At 42.9% G+C, this 22,304-nt stretch overlaps 3 protein-coding genes across 3 annotated transcripts; 1 reads left to right on the forward strand and 2 right to left on the reverse strand.

Annotated features, from left to right (window-relative positions):
* Positions 1-5,994: 5,994 nt before the first annotated feature.
* Positions 5,995-8,263, reverse strand: LOC103992899 (indole-3-acetic acid-amido synthetase GH3.8). The gene is made up of 3 exons (XM_009412798.3): positions 7,847-8,263; positions 7,668-7,769; positions 5,995-7,558 (listed from the first exon to the last, which is right to left on the reverse strand). Exons 1-3 carry the CDS (start codon positions 8,164-8,166, stop codon positions 6,178-6,180), a joined length of 1,803 nt encoding a protein of 600 aa, XP_009411073.2. The 5' UTR covers positions 8,167-8,263; the 3' UTR covers positions 5,995-6,177.
* A 4,390-nt stretch (positions 8,264-12,653) lies between these two features.
* Positions 12,654-19,927, reverse strand: LOC135617957 (uncharacterized). Its single transcript, XM_065118796.1, has 15 exons — positions 19,612-19,927; positions 19,415-19,512; positions 19,226-19,326; positions 19,063-19,141; positions 18,816-18,876; positions 18,243-18,289; positions 18,040-18,132; positions 17,803-17,893; positions 16,303-16,351; positions 15,004-15,120; positions 14,770-14,917; positions 13,830-13,922; positions 13,680-13,748; positions 13,073-13,115; positions 12,654-12,989 (listed from the first exon to the last, which is right to left on the reverse strand). The coding sequence occupies exons 1-15, from the start codon at positions 19,667-19,669 to the stop codon at positions 12,889-12,891; spliced, it is 1,248 nt and encodes a 415-aa protein (XP_064974868.1). The 5' UTR covers positions 19,670-19,927; the 3' UTR covers positions 12,654-12,888.
* A 273-nt stretch (positions 19,928-20,200) lies between these two features.
* LOC103992902 (uncharacterized) lies at positions 20,201-22,099 on the forward strand. The gene has a single exon (XM_009412800.3). It carries the CDS (start codon positions 20,323-20,325, stop codon positions 21,907-21,909), a length of 1,587 nt encoding a protein of 528 aa, XP_009411075.2. The 5' UTR covers positions 20,201-20,322; the 3' UTR covers positions 21,910-22,099.
* The last annotated feature ends 205 nt before the right edge of the window (positions 22,100-22,304 follow it).

Here is a 22,304-nt window from a genome sequence, read left to right on the forward strand (position 1 = left end):
CTGATATAAATGATACAATTTATATGTAAGTACAATAATAACAAGATGGTAATATCTCAACTAAATAATATTTATCACAAATGACAACATCAATCAATCTTTGTCCATGAAAGCAATGCTTTTAAGTCCCTCTCAGTCACATTTGAATGAAGGGGAGCTTAGAACAGAAGATGGTGGGAGCACAGAAAAGATTCATGGGCATATGGATAAGATTCTGGATGTGGACTTTACTGCTGCTTCATACAACTTGTTTGTAGCTGTTCTCCAACAAGTCCTTTTTCTTTGGGCAGGAAAAGTACTAATAATTAAAACAAAAAGAGGAAGATAAGCTTGCTGAGTTTGCTATGAAGCCAATCAATAATTTGTCAGGCCAGTTGAATAAAAAGAAGAATTATTTCTTCTTCTTCTTCTTCTTCTTCCAGAGATGCAACAGTTTAGTATCAGCTGCATTAAGGGAGAAGCAGTGGCTGAAAAGTTTCATTCATTGCTGAAGGAAAATTTTATGAAATGCAATGTTGGTCTCATTAAAGAGAGAGAGAGAGAGAGAGAGAGTGTGTGTGTGTGTGTGTGTTTATGCACTGAAAATATTTTGGAGCAGACTTGGGTGAGTGGAATCCAGAGAGAGAGAGAGAGAGTGTGTGTGTGTGTGTTTATGCACTGAAAATATTTTGGAGCAGAATTGGGTGAGTGGAATCCATTGGAATGCCTTTTTCTAAATGAAGTGTAGCAGATGGAGTGATAAGAAGAAGAATGGAAAGACAAGTCTTGCATGAGGCCCATATTTTGAAGCAAGCTTTTGTTCTTGGAATCCATCAGCTTGCCTTTTCAACTCAAACATGGCAGATAAGTCAAGAAAGGGAGGAAGTCTTCCCTGAGGACCCATGAAGAAGTGGTCGTGCAGTGCCGACGACCATGGCTTTGCTCTTTTGAGGCACATGCACATGCCCCCCCTCATCGAGAGAGAGAGAGAGAGAGAGAGTGAGCACACTTTGGCCTGTCACTTTCCTCTTTCTACTTGTCTGCTTCCGTCCGGATTCCGCCTGAAAGCAAAGGCAGAGGAAACTTGGCGTAAAGCAAAAGGAAGCGATCAGGAGAGATGCGGGCTCGTGATGGAGACCAAGTTCTTTCCCTGCTGCTCTTTGATCGAGCTCAGCGCTAGCTTTCATGGCATTAAGGTGGTGGAGAGTCTCTACAGTTCGCCTACTGTCGCCACGACTAAGGAAGATCATGAAACAAAAAGTACTTGGATCATTGATCACACCTACCGCTTCAGCAGAAAAGAATGCATTATCTATTGCAATGTGTAGTTCAAGGAGAAGAAAAGGCAGATCAAATTCATCCTCTCTCTCTCTCTCTCTCTCTCTCTCTCTCTCTCTCTCTCTCTCTCTCAACATACTCTTCGTTCTCTTCGAGTTCTCTGTATCGTCTTTGGCCCAGATATCTATATAGACACCAAGCAGGCAACTGAAACAGAGACCAAAAAGAGCCCAATGGCAATGGATTCATTACCCAAGTTGGAAGTAACAGAGGACATTAAAATCCATTCAAACATGAGATGGTTTAAAAGAAAGGTTGAAAAGGTTGTATCAATCTCGTAAATCATTCAAATCAAAATGATCAGTGAGAGGTTGTGTAAGTGTTTTCTTCTATGTGAATTTGAATTTGAGAACTATCGATATATTTTGGACTCCAACCACGTCACAACCCACACCGCATCACACCTCTGCCAAGTCGGTACGAGGGGTACTTCCTCGCGCCGAGTCAAAATCCGTACCAAGGTATCTCTCGGCAAGTCCTGTCTCGGAAAGCTTGGGATGGTGCTGCATGGTGTCATTCTATGTATTCCGGACGATGATCGCACGAAGGTACCACCTCGCCACTCGGGGATCGGTCATCGCACCAAATCAACATACAACCGATCCTCGCGCAATAGTATAAAAGCTCATAACCGGCATATGGCCAGGGGAAGAAAAAAAAGAGGAGGAAAAGAGGCAACTACTAACTTAATCTACGATGGGCCAAAGTCGAGAACCTCCCGACAAGGGCCTTCTGTGTAGGAGCTCAGCCACCCCCGGAGGAGCAGCCACCTCGACCAAGAGACGCCTTCCTGGAAGATGGTGTCAGCGTCCCGACCAAGAGATGCCTTTCCTCAAACGGCGTCAGCATCCCGACCTTCCCAATACAAGTCGGCTTCAGCACTTCTTCCAACCGATTGTGAGCTTCCGACATCGACCCGTGGACCAAGTCGTGTTAACTCATCGACCACAACACATCAGTTCACCAACACTATCAAATGTGTAATAATATGTTAATCATTATGATATCTCAACAAATATAGATTTAAATTATCATGACTTTTATGTCTATTCATGCATATTAGATAAATTATTAAAAGGAAAAAAATCTTACCGAATCCAGTTTTTAAGAGAAAAAAAAACTATCAGTACATATATCTAATATTTCTGATTCCCTTCGGCACCATTCATATATCCTTATGATCTAAGAAGAATAGTCAATTGATTCATATATGTGGTTTTAGATGAATGTTGATCTTATAAATAATCACACCAAGTTTGTTTATTTTGCCTATTCCATGTTCACAAAAACAAAAAAAAAAAAGGATGTTGGGCCAAACTAATGATCGAAGCAGTAGTAGTTCTTCCCCACAAGATGAACATGGACAGTAGTTAGGCCCAAAACAAATCCATTGTTGGTTTGGGGCCATCAAGAAACTCAAACCTTTTATCAGATGAACTTGCCCACAAGATGTCATCACAATAGTTAATCTTCATTTAATTTATATAAATATTCTTTAAAATTTTATAATAATAATAATAATAATAATAATACTGTTAGAAGTATTTTATATTTTTATATGCTTCATAAACTTAAATATACTTAAATATACATTTTAATATTTGGAGGGATGTTAAAATTTGCTACATGTGCACTTCTCAATACGATTGATCTGGATTTAAGAAGGAAATCTGTTATTGAACTTCTCAATACAAAGTTGTCATTCCATATTTATTTATATTATGATCTTCTATTATGCCCTACAAGATTGAACTTTTATTAATGATGGTAGTTTTAGATTGATGTAATTAAAATATCTTAAGAATGAGTGACTTTGTAAGGGAGTTTGTGGTCAAAAGTATGAATGTAAGAAATATATAGTTGATGTCTAACAACTTGGCACATAAATAGGTGGCACCAACATTATCATAGCATATTATAGAAGTGGATTGGGAGACGATGTCAAGTTCGTGTGGTAGATTGGTAACCTAATTAAGTTCTATAGTGATAGTAGCGATGACTCCTTATTCAACTTTAGTGGTAGATCTTACTATTATGTTTTATTTCTTAGAATTTCAAACGATTAGATTGCTCCAATAAAGACAACATAGAACGATGTAGATATTTTATTATCAATGTTGCTTACCCAATCAATATCGATACCCAATCAATATCGATTAATGTACGAAGATGAAACAATAAGTGTTTACAAAGAAAAAATCCATGATTGAGAGTCCCTTTAAGATATTGTATAATACGTTTTAATGCATATCAATGCACGATGGAGGGTCGATGCATGAATTGTGATAATTTGTTGATTACAAATAAAATATTTGGACATGTGAGAGATAACAACCGTAAGGAACCAAGTATTAATTGATATCGTTGCTATCATATAATTTGAGTGACTCAATTGTGAGTGGGGTGACAACTTTTTTGGTATTCTATATGTTAGTCTTTGAAAATAGATGTTGAATATACTTTTTTATATATATAAAATATCCAAAAGATATTTTTTTATATATATTGTTTTTACTCCAAAAATAGGTTAAGGTTCCTATATCTTTGATGGAGAATCGATTTGCTAATTACTTAAGAAATTATTTGATCTTCATAAAATTATTGTAATAATATCATTCACATAGATAAATAGATATAATACATCACTCTTGTTATCAAAGTAATAAAAAGGTGTTAGACTTGGAGTTAACAATTAACATAAAAAAGAGTCAAGTTCAATATGCCAATCTCTTTGGCGAAGTCTATAAATAGTTTTTCATAGTTTATAGATATGATTTGGATACTAATGGTGGATAAAGCCAAGGGGTTATTATATAAATATATCTTTAGTTAAGGTTTCCTATAAGAAAGTATTGTCAATATTTACTTGTAGGTTGAATTATGCATCGATTTAATAACCAGATTGAAGGTCTCTGTGAAATCTAGTCGTTGGTGAAACTCTTTGGCTATTAGATATGCTTTGTATCTAGCAATGGATCCATCTGAATTTTACTTAATTCGAAAGATCCACTTACACCTTATGACATTTTCTATGAGGTGAGATGATATAAGGCTCTATGTGATATTATGAAATAGAGCATTATATTCTTCACTTACGACTTTATGCTAGTGTAGAGATTTTTTGGCTTGGGTGATGGTTGTGGGTTTGGTAAACTTAGGTGGAGAGCTTATGTTAGTATGGAGATAAAAAAAATTGATATTGTTTAAAAATATTATTTTTGGAGTGTGTTGTCATGTGATATACAATCTCAATGGTATTATTGAGTTGTATTGAAAGTATGAGAATTGGTGAAGAGTTAGTGATATGTGATACATTTCAGTGTCACTTGGTCAAGAAAGAGGACAAAGGCATTATTTGTAGTGTCGAGGGCATTACAAAATTAGTTAGTGGAGAGGTAGATAGAGAAGTTGCAAAGGCAATGAGATACAGTTGAACTAGAGTAATAAGAGAGTATGGGTTTAAAGGAGAATTATTTATTGATGTGGTAAAATATGCACTTGAGGGGGTTTGAAGTATACTCATATGAACCTAATGATAGATGGTTATTATAGTGACTCACCTTATCGAAGGAGCAAAATTTTAAAATGAAAAGATAGACTAAAAAAAAATAACATGACATGATATAAAGATTTTTTGAGTTTGAGAATTATAGTATCTAAAAGTATTATATTTAAAAGAATACCTAATGAAGATGTAAGGCTTAAATTTTGGTATTAATTTATGTGAAGCATAGAGGTGTAATTAATGATCATATAAATAACTAAATACTTTAAGTTTATAAAGACTTGTGATTTTATAAAATAACTTTTCAAATGATGACTGATGTTGTAGGATTAGAGTAAGTATGTGGTTAATAAGGTATACTATAGTTTGAAAGTTTACTGATCAAAAGGTTAATAGTTTATAGTCGGAGGGTGAGATTAGTTTCAACTATATATAAGTGATTTCATTTGATAAAGCCAACTAATTGAGATGTGTATAGTGATGATTTAAAATATTATATATATTTGCAAAGAAATCTCTATAAATAGTAACACTTACTTTCCTCCTATACTAAGAAGATTCCCTTAGTTCTCATCTCATACTATTGCTCTAATTCATTGAACTCTATGTTTGATATAATTCAACAAAATTTATGATTGACCTATGTCATTTTAGATTTTCCAAATTTTCAATTGCACCACTTACAAAAGACCTATTTGATTATTTTAACTGAGATTGATTATTTGAATTTATATAATAAAATTTGTGTCTATTCATAATGAGATTAAAATAAAAAAGGCAAGGAGATCCATGAAAGGACAAAATCATAGAGAGACTTGTTAGAACAACCAATTCTCATGTATTCATACAAATGATGTCTCGTCAGAATCAGATGCATGAGGGGGTCTGAATCCATGACACACTTTTAGTATATTTAATCATATATCGCTTGAAAAATAGACTGACTCAATGAATATTCTAAAAAAACAAATCATAAATATCTCTTATAGACACTTTTGAGATCGCGAATCGATGAAACCACTCGTCAACCTATGACTCGTCAAGATTAATTCAATATCATTATCTTATATGATTTATAATTATACATACATATATATATATATATATATATATATATATATATATATATATATATAAACACATTATCGCAAGCCTACTAAAAATAATCTTCGTTGGGACAATAACTTCAATGTTTCTTATTTAACCGAGCACAACTAAGAGACGGTCAAACATTGACCTTTTTTTATTATTTATTTTCTTTTTGGGTTATCGGGAAGAAATAGGCGTCTCCATCGGGTTGACCAACGAAGCCAGACGACAGGGAAGGTTGGTCGACACGCGGGCCCCGCTGGGTCTCACTGGTTCGCCGGGCGGTGAGCGGTCCACTTGGGCGGGGCGGGGCTGAAGTGAGCGGAGACGACGCGGGAGTCGAGCAGTTCAAGGATTGGCGGGAGGCTGACGCAGCGCGGCACCTTGTACTGGTTGATGGACGCCCCCCTGGAGATAGCGTAGTCCATCAGTTCCTCGAAGGTGCCCCCCCGCACCACCCGTATCTCCAGCGGGCCGATGGAGCCGTCCGCCACCCGGCTCTGCCGGTACACCGAGTTCAGCGCCTCCTCCATCGCCAGGCAGCACCGCTCCATCACCCCGTCCCGGGTCACCGCCTCCGTCGCCGATGGCGACGCGTCCTTCGCCAGCAGCTCCCAGTAGATGACGTAGTGCCCCGGGATGGCCTTCGTGTCGGCGTGGCTAGTGTACTCCACCACGCTCGCGTTGTACGGCCGGAGCAGCGCCGACGCGCTCTCCACCGCCTTCTGCAGCTCTGCCTCGTCCGTCTTGTCCGACTCGATGCTCAGCAGCACGTTCTTCCGGCGGACGAACCGGAACTGCGGCGCCGCGTTGTGGAACCCGGTCACGCGCAGGACGTCGCCCACCCGGTATCGGTTCAGCCCGGCGTAGGTGGTGATCACCAGCTCGTACTCCTTCCCCACCTCCACGTCCGCCAGGTCCACCAGCTGAGACTTGTCCACCCCGTCGCCGCCGTGCGGCAGGAACTCGAAGTAGGCCATGTTGGGCATGATGGTGTAGGAGACTTCGGAGGGGTCGCACATGGGCTTGAGGTTGAGGCCGAAGAAACACTCCGACGACGCGTACATGGTGCACGCCATGGGGAGCCCACCGCTGTAGTACTCCAGAGTGGGGATGTACTGCGCCATGGCGCCCGTCACGATCACGTCCAGGTACTTGGTGTTGGGCCAGATCCTGGTGATGATCGCGGCCCAGTCACCCTTGGAGCACTCGGCGGCGACGAACCGGGCGAGCTCCGTGTCCGGCTTGAGGAGCTCAGCGACGGCGCCGCGGATGGAGGGGTCGGTCACCTTGGGGGTGAGCGCCCCGGCCGCGATGTCATTGCAGAGCTCCTGCCAGTGGAGCTGGAGGAAGCGGATGGCGCGGAGGAGGCCGGAGGCGAAGACGGTGCCCACGCGGAGCACGTCGATGCGCTGGAGGAGGCCGCAGAGCATCTGCGCGTACATGCTCTGGAACGCGTCGGCGCAGAGGATGGCGGCCGTCGGGCTGGTGAACACATTATAGGGGTCGTAGGGGCGGCTCTGGAAGTGCTCGCTCTTGTAGTAGCTCGTCAGCACCGGCCGTGCCGTCAGCCCTCCGGGGGTCTTGGTCTCCGATTTCACGAAGAGGAAGTAGAGCCCCTTCCCCTTGTCCAGCCCTGCCACGTAACTGTTCCATTGGCGAGAAGCCATTACGATTAGACGATCAAATCTAACATATCAGTACCTCAATTCATTCTAAAAGGAGATGACAAAGATGAAAAAGCTCAAATACTCACAGGTTCATCACTGGCATCAGAAGGCTGATAAGGAGCTGCCTGCGATCGAGCTCTTCTTTGATCGTGGGCATCAACTTCCTCTCGCCAGCCGACGTTCCGGAGCTTCACATTAAAGCCGAATGAGATCCCAATCTTACATGCACACAACAAGCACCTTATTAAGCTAAGCTTTAATGTACCTGGTGAGGAGCTCAGAGATGGGATGGGCGGAGAGGATGGCCGAGCGGTCGCCGTTGGCTATCCTCTGGATCTCCGGTTGCAGGTCCTCGTAGGTGACCACGGGAATCTTGGCCTTGAAGGTGGACCGTTCGGTGGCCCGGCCGAGTCCGTACCTCCGTAGGTACTCCGTGTCGGCGTTGCGCGTCAGGATCTCGGCCAGCACCCTCTCCTGCACCGCGTCCGCGTTCGCGGTCATCTCCTCGATGAACCTCAGTTTCTCGGCGTCCTTCTCGTTGGCCGCGTTCGCGCGCGCAGAAGGCACCACGGTCTCCACGGCCATTTCAGTCTTCTTCACAGTGTCGCAAACCGCAGTGGGGGGGGGACGAGGAGGGAGGAAGCCCGAGATCGTTCTATGGGAAGGAATGCAAGACCGAGATGGAGAGCGGTGTGGCCACTGCGTGGGCAATTTATAGGCGAAGCCCCATCGTCAGATAACAGCTGGGCCCGCTCAACGGACGGCCGAGGCTGCACCAGGGGCGACACCGCGGGCCCCTGAGGTCGCGTCCAGATCCGGACATCTCCCCGACACGCGGACCCCTGTGACGCGCGAGCGCCAGGCCGGCACCAGTCGCCGTCCACATCGGCACCGTTCGCCTGGGCGTATCACCCAAGCGCCGCCGCCGCCGGAATCCACGTGTCATTATTTCGGGCGGGCACCGCGACGGGATCAGCTTATCCGGCGCAAGACGTCTTCGGTTCCTTGCCCTGATAGAAGAGGATTTCCATATCCACCTCGGAATTGGATGTCCCAAGTGGAATCGTTCAAAGGATTTAGAGGGCAGAAGCAGCAGTAGCTTTGGAGTGCACGTATGTCGTATGAAGCAGAGGCTTGTTAAAGCCGGAACTGAGATCTTTTGCCTCAGGAGCAATGAACATCTCGATTCAGCATGCGAGGAGTCGATCCCCTGTTGCTGCATGGGTCGGTAAAAATGTCTGCTCTGCGGCAGAGCCAAGAAGAAGAGCCACAGTGGAACGATGATGTGCATGATTCGATTGCTTGAATTAATCCGGAGGAGAGAATAATTGGGAGATGAGCAGCAGAGACAATGCACATGCGCGATGAATTGTTTGTGGCAAGAAAGATGTCGACTTTCTGAATCCAGAGAGATCATGCTGGGGGTCCATCATTGACACTGCTATTATCCACCATCTCCTATCGATCGTGTTCATGATTGCAGTAGATCCATACACGAACATCTACAGAGGATCTGACTTCTCTCTTTCGCATCAAGTTGCTTAGCTTTCTTCATTCTTTTGACACCAGCAGTCGATTGATTACGGTTCGATTTGCATGTGGTCACAGTGTCACCAAAGACAGTGACCCTTCAACAAGACACTCATCGTTCAACTTCACATGTCTCTGCGATCGGCAAGCAGGCTTGATGAATTCCTCGTGAGACGTCCCGGTCATCATGTAACGTGAAGCCGATCGGACGACATCCTCGAAAGCTACACAGCTTGAAGCCTAGTGAAGATATTCGATCCGATCATGGAAGGATCGCAGTTGTAGTGTTTGGCTTAATCAAGGATGCTGTACGAGTTCCGTGCATGAGAGAGGTTCGTGGCGAGCAATACGGACGTGAGACCTCAAAAACAGAGCTCTACGTGGGAAACGAAGACAGACTAGTCTGATGGCCGAAAGAGATGCTGAGCTTATTCCTTTCTTTTCTCTCTCTCTCTCTCTCTCTCCACCAAAATCTTGCCGAATCTTCGATTCCATCTGCTTCAATCTTCAAACATTCAAAAGCAAAATCATGAAAGCTTCTTCGTGCCATCGTAGCATTCCAACTGCTCTAAAGCAGTCAATGCCTACTGGTAGAAGTAACTAGTGATTCCAGACACTGACATATAGATATATATATATATCATATGCTCTTGTCTGAAGCTAGTACAAACAGTGTAGGACAGATTACATCTAGGAGATACGTAGAGCAGTAGCTCAACAACACTGTACACTGTCCATGTCTTATTCTGCGTGTTGCAGAGAGTCAGAGACCACGGTCCATGTCTGCAGAGGGCGTGGGACAATGATCCATGTCGATGCACGCAATATCCCCCACAACCTCCGTGCTTGTCTGTCACCAATATATGCAACCTCAAAAAAAATCCATGGCTTTCACGCAGGGATTAACGTGCCTGATAGCAATTGTTTAATCATTTGCATTTACTTGGAACAGGACAGCTCTTCATTGGTCTCCCCAAGTGCTGACCACCATAGTCACGGACGAGCCACTGTCCTCGGTCCTTGAAATGAGATTGACAGCCTGCAGTGGCTGCCTGCTACTTGCAGCAGGGGATCCTTCCAAGTGATTCAAGTGTTTTTTCATGGAAATGTGAGTGATTCGGACCTGTATCAGATCTGCTCATGGTGGGTTGCACTGGAGCAACGGTAATCCAAGAAGGGACATTTCGGATCATAAACGCGGCTGGCATCCTCTTAGCTGCAGAATGGGGCTCCGTGCTTGCCACCACCGTGGATGGCGGAGCAGAGATGTAGGGTTGGTGGACGCCATGGAGGACCCATCAACTGCGCCCTCCCTTTCTCGTCATCCGATCAATAGATGGGGACCGTGCTCCTCTACATTCCATCGGAGGAGTACAAATGTGTGGATCCATGTCCAGAGTCCACGCTGCTGTCTCGCCACAGCAGTGCACGTGGGGAGAGTCTTCACATCTTGCGAAAGTGTGGAATTTTTGTCGGAAGGAAGCATAGCTGAAGCCGATGCATCCTCTCCGTCCTCGTTTATCCATTCCTTTATCTCATTGGCACGCACCGAGAGGATGCAAAGTGTTTACCGAGCTCGCAGGGTCAAAAAAGCTGGACTTTTTCCCAAGGCATCCACACTCTCTCTCTCTCTCTCTCTCGCTCTCTCGTCGAAGCTTCCTCTCTCCCACACATCGTGGCCTGTGCATTCTGCACATGATGATACTCGGTCATCCGGAATTGGAGATTCCAGAGGTTTAGGCTCAAAAGACTGATGCTGTGCTTCTCGAGGAAGCCAGTGTTGGTGCGATGGCATGCTTGGTGGAAGATTCTCTGCAAATGCTAAGCATTGGGCAGCGATGACTTATCTTTAACGTTTCGGATAAAGGTCATCTCAGAGAAGGGCGATGAATTGGGATTGTACTCGGTGGCAAGTGGAGAGGCAAGTGGGAAGAAGAAGCTGACGGACATGTTAGTTTCGGTAAACCTTCTCCCAGTGGATCAGCATCAGCTGTCGTTTCTGTGAGGTCACAGGGTGCAGCACTAATGAACTGTGGACGGACCCGCGTCGGCAATGGTGGTCGCCTTTAGGCCAAAAGGCATGTCATCGTCTTCCCCGGCGGGGATTGAGTGGCTACGACATCTGAGATCCGACTCTGATGCGATCAGCTTAACGTGGCTTGGATTAATGCTGGGTAGTGGAATTATGTTGCCACCAGAAAAATGAGAGATGTCGGCCTAAATTAAGTGCTTGACATGGTCATGAATTGGCTCACTCACTCATCGGTGATTGTGCAAACAAAGTCTCTTTCGATGAGTCGAGGCTTTGAATCATCATGCTCATCGTCTCAAGATCACAGAGAAGACAATAAAAGGTGCGGGTGACGACATCATCCTCATTGATTATTGGTGTCAGTTAGTTCCTAACGAAAGAGATGATGTAAATATCAGATTCTCTTGCATTTGCTTAGATTCTCATCTACCGGAGTCAGTGAGTTCACAGTGATGATCTGAGGAATGGATAACCCCAAGAAGAAGGATTATGGTGTGTCGATGTTGGTTCCTCTGTTACCAATATGAGGTTTAGTGGCTTTTTATGGTGGGAAATCTTCCCGGATCCATCTTTTAGAAAGCAGAAAACAAGGAATATATTCTTATAATATGATTTAAGTGCTTCTATGAAATGTCAAGCTAAGGAATATGTTCCTGAGATCGACCACTTTCAGGACGATTACGAATCAAATGACGAAGGTATCATTTTGGAATATATCTATCTTGCAAGAAACGTAATGATATCCAACCTAACCAAGGAAAAATTATTGGAAGGTTTGGAGAGACAAAGCACTCATAACAATGACAAAAGAGAGTGGGAGGAAAGAGAGAGAAGAGATAGAACAAGGAGAGATGACTAGATGTGAGCAGATAAAGAAGATGGCATTTTGTCTTCATTGGCAGGTCATGTGACTCCCTTTGGTCAAGCTGTGTGCCTGTGAAACCTAACTAGATTCCTCTAGAATCCTACATGTTTTAAGATAAATAGCCTTTGGTTGCATGCCTGCCTTCCTCAGTCAATGGACATATAACCATGTTAACTTCATAGGGTACATGGAAATGCATCCTAGCCATGTGTCATGTGCATAGTGCACCTGTCATGTTGGAGCTACAAGTGAAAATTCTTATCTACATATGTGTTTGATTAGCCTATAATAGCTATGGAATTGCTCTAAAATTTGTGTCAGGAATCAATACATTGAGAGGTAGCCTTATTGGTCTCATGTTGAGAATGTTACAGTCCCAACCTTATATCTAAGCATGATATCTAAGGATAGATAGCCTTAAGTGGGGCTTCACATACACACATTTTAGCTAAAAAAGAGTAATGGGAAAGAGTATAAGACATATAACACATCTAATGCAGCATAAAGATAGTATTCCAAATCAAATGGAAAGAGAATAGAAAGCAAGAGACAACATAACACCCCAAAAGTCCAGCATATTTGGGATGCCTACTCATCTAGCAACATTAAGCTCACCAGATAGCCATTTATTTGAAGAAAAGCAGCTGTAACTACAAAAACATACTTTTATTTGCATGTCAATACAATGAAATGTATGCTCAATTAAACATGTCTAGCACTACATAAGCAGCATGAAGTTGCAGCTTTTTGTACAGTACCACACCAATAAAATGTACATCTCTCTTTTTTTCTTTTTTTTCATAGACATAATAGATATTACAGAAAAAGGGAAAAGGTAGATTGCAGAAAGGTGGATCTGCTTACAAAAAATTTGAGAAGATTATAGGATGATTTCTTCTTGAACGCTAACATTAAGGGTTTTATTTGGCAGGACAATACCGTTAACCACCACAACTTCGTCTTCAACTGCAACAGCTTCTCCTAAATTTTAAAAGTAGATAAAAGAATTGGTCAGTAGGGTGCCCCCAAGTAATGGGATTGGCAATAGCATATGAAGTAGCTACCGAGGATAGTGATTCCAAGTTTGGCATTGTGGTCTCCCTCGGCCTGAAATACACACCCAAGTTATAAGATGATTAAGACAAAGAGTTCATTGACATATACAAAGAATGCCATCGATGCGTACAAAGATTGTATAAAACCCTTCAAAGATTCATAGTATTTGAATATAAACCTCAATTCCTTTAGTGATAATTGTTAGGTTCTCCAGCAACTACAGAAAAACATGAGTTGTAAATTTAGTATTGGGATTGGGATCGACCAGTGGTAAAACAATGATATCGGCTGGATCTACAGATTGTATCAGTAGCTTGGGAGCTTAAAGCATAGAATAATACTCTTCTAGGTTCAGATGAGAAATATAGCACTATATTGGGAGATGAAATTCTGCTAGAATTTCTGTAGCAGACAACTGTCTGGTCCTTGGATATGAAATCTCCTCAACAATTGCAGATATATATAAAATGAATATTTAACTAATTATGTACAGAAAGTAGCCCTTACACTCAAATGGTGACCAAGAAAACAATGTCGAGCAATTATGTACTTCTGCTTGCACTCTAGAAAAGGTAAGGGCAAATGAGAATACAGTGACAAGAGAATGAAACCTACCTGTACTCGTGACCATCTCCCTATAGACGACTTCCAGCCAACGATAGCATGCATAACAACAGCATTTTCCTGTTAATAAAAAAAAAAATCACATGAAGTACTTGGACATCAGTGTTCCTACCCAAGACTCCAACACCTTTCAGTACAGACCTTGATTTCAACATCATCCAAGATGATGCAACTGATGAGCCTCACACCAGCTCCAATACGAGCATTTGCAGAAATGGAGACATTAGGACCAATCTGTTCCACCAAACCAGAATTATATCAGTATATAATACTAAGTTATCATATATATCCTTGTTTTATTCTCAATTCTAAAAAGATGAATCTTTGGTTGTCTTAGCCAAATATTTTTTATCGGACATATAGAGTTGCCCTTATAGATTCTTGCTGCCTTTTTTTTTTAAGGCTGCATGATATTTCAATCCTTGCCTCTTTCAAGATCATATGAAAATTCTATTGTTAGTCATTGGAGCCAGACTCAAGCATTATATCTTATTTATAGACCTCTAAAATATCAATTTCAAACCTTGGTCCTCATCAACCATAATACCAGAGGTCTTAATCATGAACTGACATATCGCCTGAAACGGTATGGTATGGGCAGTATGTATTGGTCTAGGCATGGGCCGATAGACGGACCACCCCTATTTTGGGCAGTCTGGTTAAAATAATAAAAATTCAAGAAAGTGGTGGGCCCCTGTCCAACTCAGCATAAAAAAACAAAAGTTCACAAGCCCTTTTCTTGGGTACGATGCTGCTGTGATGCTGCTGCCACTTCGTTCACTGCTGCTTCTGCTTTGACGCTGCTTCTTTTCCTCTTCTTTCTTCTTCTTCCTCCGCCGCTTTTTCTTCTTCCTTCTTCCTCTGTTCCTCCACCACCATTTTCTCTTCATCCTTTTTTTCTTCCTCATCAAAACACTGGTACGCACCGGTGTACCTTGTGATGGTATACTGGTACGGACTGATAAGTACGGATCCAACAAATTGTCGAAATGGGTTCAGTGCCCAAAAAGGCAATCCTTGATTTTAATATTATAGCACATTGAGAAGTGTAAAACAGTGGAGGACCATAAAGAAAGATAACCTTTGCACTTGGATGTACTTTTGCTGATGGATGAATATAAACATCACCAATGATGGTGGGACTTTTACTGCCATTCCCTGTAGCAAGAAGATGTGGAGAAATACAACGATATTGGGCCAGATACAAGGCAGAACATCTCAAAGATATCCTGAAACATTATATGAATGCAGAAACTGTACGTAAAAAACAATTCTGAAACAAAAGAAATTTCACATGTTGACAACACTTCCTCACCCTGGGGTCTTGATCTGTTCCCAAAAGTCAAGCGTCTCATATGTATAGAGTTTCTTCTTTCCAGCAAGAGGAGACAATATATCCTGATCCAGCCTAACATAGTCTGCAGGAAGTGTTCTGCTTAAAACAAATGTCAGCATATTGAAGAAACATTCATCAAATGACGGATGTTACCTAGATGAAAAGAAACAAATGTCAGCCTACCAAAGCTGAGTTGCCTAGATGAAAAGAAAACTATAGCTTCCAAGTTGAGTACTGTTGATCGTATGACAGATTGTTGGAACAAATATGATGATTGTACTACTAATTAGTAAAACATGGAAACCCCATGAAAAGCCTAGGCAGAAGACCTAGGCATAAGATGTCTAGAAACAATTGGTATAGATTTTGTATTCTTTTTAGTATTCATTGCCCAAACATGTGCCAAATGGCTGGTAAATTCCTAGAGAACATAAGTTTCAGCTCTACCATAGTGAATTTTCAACATAAAATATATTAGGAACAGTGCTCATCTCCCTTAGTTTCACATTGATCAAACTTCTGACCACAATCCTAAGACTTGTTAGGTGTTCATTTCCATGAGTCTTTTATGGGTGCTTTGTTGGGAAATGCCTCTTAAGATAGTAGCATAATATAAGTAGAGGAAGAATCAAACATTGGAACTTTTATAAGAAAGTGAAAACATAAGATATGATACTTAAGAACAAGAAGAATTCCATGCATCAGTGCTAAAATCACTTGACAAGCCACTGAAATTATTGTATTCATATACAAACTAGCAAAAGAACTACTTGTGAATATTCATTGCTTAATAACTAGACTTCCCCATCCTATTAGTCAAAACTATTTGAAATACTTAAGCAGCTGCTTAAGCAAATAAAAGAATTCGTGACCATCTAGGTCCCTCCAAGAGCCTGGTCATCTAGCTCAGGCACCTAGGTCACAACATTGTTCCTAATTGATTATTGATAATGAAACTAGGTATTCCGAATCATAATTCTAGCTCGCCAAAATTGTTTATAGGGAAAATTTTTTGCTTTTATTACTTAATTTTGATCTCAATGATTCCTTTTTTTACTTTTAAAATAAAAAACAAACCTCAGCTGGCAAATACCTTTGTGAATCATCTTTTGCTACTGTTCTCTCATAAACATTATGAATGTGTTCAATGTGTTTTTTCAATTTCACTGAGAGGTATTACTATGTTAATTAATTACAACAGGCTAATCTGATCTAATTAGATGAAGGAATTCAAGATGCAAACTGAATGTAGAAGTCCAAAAATAGCACTGTTCATACTTTGTTGCTGATTGGAGAGCTTCAAAGCTGTTCATACGGAGCAAGTTAGCTGAAAAAATGAAACGGTCAGAAAGCGAACTAAGCATTCTTTTTTATATAAAAATGTAAATCAGAAAACCTACAAGCACAGAATAAACTTAAGGAACTATTACAATATTCTTGTGAGTTAGACAGTCCCAAGTTGGAAAACACGAGCAAACACCAAAAGCTCATCAATTATTCTATTGCAGCAACATCATACAATTTTCCACAATCATAAGGAAAAAGGTCTATTGACTATGCAATAGATGTTACTAAAAAAGAACAGCTCTTAATTGGTTGTATGAATAAACAGCCGTCGATTTCTTTCTTTTCTGCTTTGGCCATATTCCATTAAATTTACGTTCTTCTAAAGCAGTATGTTGAGCAGAGAAAGAAATTGTCAGTCTATTTTCTGTCAATATCAATTTAATTGACACTTGGCGGCATGATGACATCCAAGCGGCTTGCACATGTGACCCAGATCTATGTTCTATCTTTGGACACACATGATCCATCTCCCCCAAACAAAATTTTAAGGTAACATGGATTTTTCTTGTTGATAATAGAAGTATTACAAACTCAGCAACAAGCATAAGTGCATTACCAACGATATGAATGAAATAGTTTATTAGCTAAAGCACTTCCTGATTTCTATATCTCTGTGTCTTCTTTTTCCCATGAGTTCACCTATTAAGACCTTTAAGCCTATCTGAGGTCTTCCAAAAGTAAATGATTTTCAATCGCAAGTATCTCTATGATTGTAGCCACCAGTCACCATTTGTACAAGACCAAAGTCAATTACTATTTGAACATCAAACCATATTAATGCTCTCTGCTTTCATATGGACCATAATTATAAGTAAAATAACTGAACACAATATAATGATCAAGTAGCAGATGCTATTCACAAGAAACTAAAGTTTCACTTTTTTTATTTAGTGTTCACATGTAGGAGACCCATATGGTTTGAGCTCATCATGCTGAACCACTCTACAATCCTTTTTATTTGCCTTTATATATCTTTCTATCTAATAATCACTTTGTGTATTTTCTTTTTCTGCACCACCAACAGCACTTGAAAAGGAAATACAATGGTTAAAGTAGATCACTTTTTGGAGCTTAATTAAAAAATGAAGCAGGCAGAAGACACTACCAGTCATATACTACAGGCTAAAATGACTTGCATTTGCTTTTGTATAACAGATAAAATTATCTCCAAACACAAGAAGGCCATGCATTACAGAGGAAAATGATCTGTGTAACATATCTCAATCTATGTTAAAACTTGCACAAAAATAGATTAAACTTCACAAGTAGAAAACTAATTCAATTTCAAGATGTAATAAAATATCCATGAATGATAGAAAGGCATTTGTTTTGGATCAAGTTTCATGACATCCACATTGCTAAACAAAATAGACGGTTAACACTGTGATACAACTATTTCAAAGATACAAATAAAACATGGAAAATATCTACCTGTGTCTTTCCTTAGTATAAAGACACTTTGGATGGCAGGAAAGATATCTGGTGTAAATATGTACACACCACAATTTATTCGGTCACTCACCTACAAAGCAGAATATTTATGGTTGTCATACTAACTTGCTAGAAAGACATACCACACTTGGAGATCAGAGAAAATAAAAACGGCATGCATAAAACAGAAGAATTAATATGTTGTTGAAATAAAAGAAGAATAAACTGCATACTTACAAAAGTTTCTGGTTTCTCAGTATAGTGGAGCAGCTCATTTGTAACAGGGTCTGCAACCAACTCACCAAACTGATTGGCTGATTCAGCAGATACCTAGAGAAAAACAAAAACAGAAAACTTTAGCATTGTAGATAACGGCCTGCCAATAACAATATAACACCACCTAGAAATAGCTAGATTAGTTATGGGCAGAGTTTCAGCACCTTAATTACTAATACTGTTCCTAGCCCACCGTATGTTTTATGAGCCTCTGCATCCACAAAGGGCAAAATAGACTTTAAAATCAATATACAAGAAAAATAAAACAAGAAGTACTAATTAAAAGATATGTAGTTGAAATCTTTTAACATCGTGGAAGCAGTTTTCTAACATGACAACAGGCCAAATGGATATCTAAAAGAATTAATGTCTATATCATCGAACCATAGATTCAAAGATCAAGCAAATTTCTGAACTTATATGCAGAATAAGTAAACTTGAGGTAGCTCGAAAACAGGCAGCGATAGAGAGTTGTGGGCTTTGTCCTACAAGCTACAGAAAGGAACTTCTTGACAGAAAAGTGTTAGTATAATAAAAAACAACAGGGAGGAATTTCACCTCTGAAGTAAGAGTAGCTAACACTGATGTGTGTGTGAGTGATTGTGGGCGAGGTAGATAGATAGATACATGATAGTGACAATTAACAATTAAGCTTATAAAACTTTTACCATCCCGGACAATAAAAGATGCAAGAAGTAAAAAAAATCAGTATAGAAAGAGCTATATCTGAGGATTACCAAGCATATCTGGCAATGGGAAGCTTGAGCAAACATCACAGTTCAGAAGAACTATATGGGACTGCAAACAAAAAAGAAACAGGTAAACTAGAAGCACCCGAAAGCCCACATTGAAAACTAACTAATAAAAAAACTAATTTAAGTATGAGAATAAGACACCATAACGACGAACAAAGATTTTCAATCATATAATGAATAGTTGGTTTCAGATATATAAATGAATGGACGAGGCAAAGAGATGCCAAACCGGGTCCTCTTCCATGATATAATCTCTAAAGCTGTAAAGCCCTCCCGCTGAACCATGCGGCTTGTCTTCCCTTAGATACCTTAAGCAGATGAAAGAAGTAAGCAAAAGAACGAACACACCTTTCATCTTTTAGAAATTCATGTGGGCATCGAGAAGTAACTACCGAACAGGGATTCTGAGCTCAATCGAGATGGCTGACACATAAAGCGCAAACTCCCTCTCCTCGTAGAATCCAATAAGATAAATTTGCACCAAATTGGGGATCTACGACAAAAATCAACAAGAGCAAACGGAAGTACTCAGAATTTGGGAACGCACGCAGGATGTAGTAGCAAATAAACACGAAACACACTCTTCTGCAAGCCAAGATCGGGTGATGGACCATCGGCTGACCAGCCAAGGGAAACAACGGCTTCGGAACGTTCAAAGAAAGAGGCCGGAAGCGAGTTCCTGCAGCATAAGATCGTCTTTTCAGCCACAAACCCGTACAATTCACCAAAAACCCCAACCTTTCCAACAGACAAAGAACAAAGAGCTCCAAGATCGCACCTTTTGTGGGACCGCCGACCATGATCACCGCCACCACCCTCTCCTCCGAGATTCCCATCTTGAATAAACGCAAGTCCCAGATACGAAGCAACTCACGGAATCGTTAAGGAGAGGCGAAACCCTAGATATAGAGCAATGCGGGATCGGAACAACGGGCGGGGTGGGGGAGGGAGGAGAGAGCAGAGCGGCGGTGACTGGGGCGTTGAGTGATCCAAGAAAGCGCACGACTCGCGTTTCCCTTCGCTTAAGAACGGGAAGACGGGATTGTTCCGGCGCTAACGTCTCTCTCGTTCTTCGTGTACGTGAAGTAGTGTAAGGTTTTGGGTTTCCAGTCAACGAGTGTCTAAATTAAATGGGTATCGATGACTGGAGGAACACTAATCATCGCGCCTGACGTGTACCGTTAGTAGCCACTGAAGATTAACTCTAATAATACACGTTATTAACTTCTAATTCAAGATCGCCTTATACAATTATCCTAATAAAGCTCCAGAAATGATCAATTTCACATCACTAATAACGCAAATCATGCAAATCTTTAGCCTTTGGATTGTGCCTCAATTACATTTGCAATAATATGAGAAGAAACGAACTCGGCTTCTATGACGACCACACGTCCCCTCCCCTGTCGCTAAGTTGGACGGTGTCACTGATATCCCAAGATAAGCTTGGACGACAGCAGCCTCTCACCTCCACAAGCTCAGAGCAGCAATGGACGACGCTTGGTCTTGGCTCGCTACGCTCCCTGAGCCATCGCAATGGCCTTCCACGCCTCCCTCTCTTGCTCTTGCGTCCGCCGACAGCAAGTCCATCTGCCTCGCCGCCGACCGCACCGCCGGCTCCGACGCCGAGGCCCTCCTCACCTTCTCCATCACATTCTATGGCTTCCACACCTCCAGCCCCTCTCTTACCCTCTGGCTCTCGGACCCCGTCTCCCCCTCCACCCCTCACATCCCTCTCCTCCTCCAGCTCCTCCGCGAGTCCGTCTCCATCTCTCCCTCTTCTTTCTCCTTGTCCTCAATGAAGCTCGACCAAGAAGCCGTCTCGGGTGCCCTCGGCGAGGACGAGCAGGCCCGGGCTTTCCTCTCCCTCGCTCTCCTTCTCCGTCTTTTCTGGCTGTGCGCCACTGAAGCCCCCGCCGACGCGGGCTTCCTCTTCTTCCGCGCCCTCGACGCCCCCCTCGAACAAGCCCTCGGCTGCCAGCTCGCCCTGCGCGGCGTCCTCCTCGCGCTGGGGCCGGACGTCGAAGAGAGCTTCATGCGGTCCGTCGGTTACATGCTCTGTAAGTGGTGTATCCTCCGGGAGCTGCAGGGCAGCGGTTCGAGCCGCCTCCTCCCGCCCGGCTGTTGCCCCTCCTACGCGGCGGAGAGGCACGGGCTCTGGGTCCTGAGGGGCTTCGCGCCGGTGCCGGCCATGGCCCGAGTCGGCGTCACTGGATCGACCGGTGGCCCGAAACTGGAGGCAAAGGACTCTGTGCTGCGCTATGCCTTGGCCCATCAGCAGCTGGAAGCCGTGGTCCAGTTAGAGTACAACGTCTGCATGCGTGACCCACGCTTCATCCGGGTGAGCGTTCGCGTCGACAACATACGGCTCCACGTGGTCCGGCTCCGTTTCGGGCGGCGCAAGGACGGGGAGGACCGCGAGGAGGCAGGGGATGATGAAGACGACGTAGTGGGGGAACGGCACTTCCCGTCGCGGGCCCGAGTGTGGGTGGGGCCGGAGCTGGGATCGAGCTACGCCACCGGTCCGAGTCTGGGCCGGTCGAGCGGGAACCCGGAGCGAGAGGCGGAGGCGATGCGGACGGTGAAGGGGCGGTTTGGGGGCGGGAAGACAGCCGGGGTGAAGGCGGCGGCGAGGACGGCGACGAGGGTGCGAGCGCGGAGCTGGCGTTGGGAGCAGGAGGCGGAGGGCGGGGCGGGGGTGTTCGAGGGGGTGCTCCACGACGGCGCCACGGGGACGGAGGTGGCAGCGTGGAGGCCGGTCGTCGGCGCAGGCGGCGGCGGCGGAGGGGACCCAAGGGGCGGGATGAGGCGGAGGTACAGCGGATGGGGAAGGGCGTTCAGCAAGGCGGGTGGGGTGGTGGTGGCTGGGGACGAGGTGCCGGAGGCGGTGGAGTGGAGGGTGGGGAGGGAGATGGAGGGGAGGGTGGTGAGGTGGAGGCTCGCGGGTCGGGTGTGGGTGAGTTACTTCGCCAATGACGTGAAGACGGGCTACTTCGAGACGAGGAGCGTGGAATGGAGGGAGGCCGTGGACTTGGCTTTAATCGCAGGAACAAACGAGCTTCCAGTAATAACATGACCGTCGTTCGTATGAAGTCAAAATTATCGCAGTCGTCGTACATTTGTCAGTCAAAATTGTAACCTCAGTCAAAAGTATCGAAGTATTAGTCACGTATCTCTTATTGTCGTGGAAAGATGAAGTAAAGTGTCTTATTTCAGGCATGGATCTTCATTTTAGATCCATTAATATTATCATATTATATACTGTATGTATATTCGCAAAAAAATCTGGCCCTCGATCAAAATCTAATACTTTGCAATCCTCAATTTATATTCAAATATTAATTGGTAAGACACTTGCATGTAATTGCATCGTTTCTTGATATTAGATGTGATAGGGCGTATTTTGCTATCGCTCCTGTGGTCACGGTCACCAAATATGTTAGCACGGACATAGAGCCTCGAGACTGAGAT

The sequence above is a fragment of the Musa acuminata genome, chromosome BXJ2-7 (assembly GCF_036884655.1).
Source record: "Musa acuminata AAA Group cultivar baxijiao chromosome BXJ2-7, Cavendish_Baxijiao_AAA, whole genome shotgun sequence".
Lineage (NCBI taxonomy): Eukaryota > Viridiplantae > Streptophyta > Magnoliopsida > Zingiberales > Musaceae > Musa > Musa acuminata.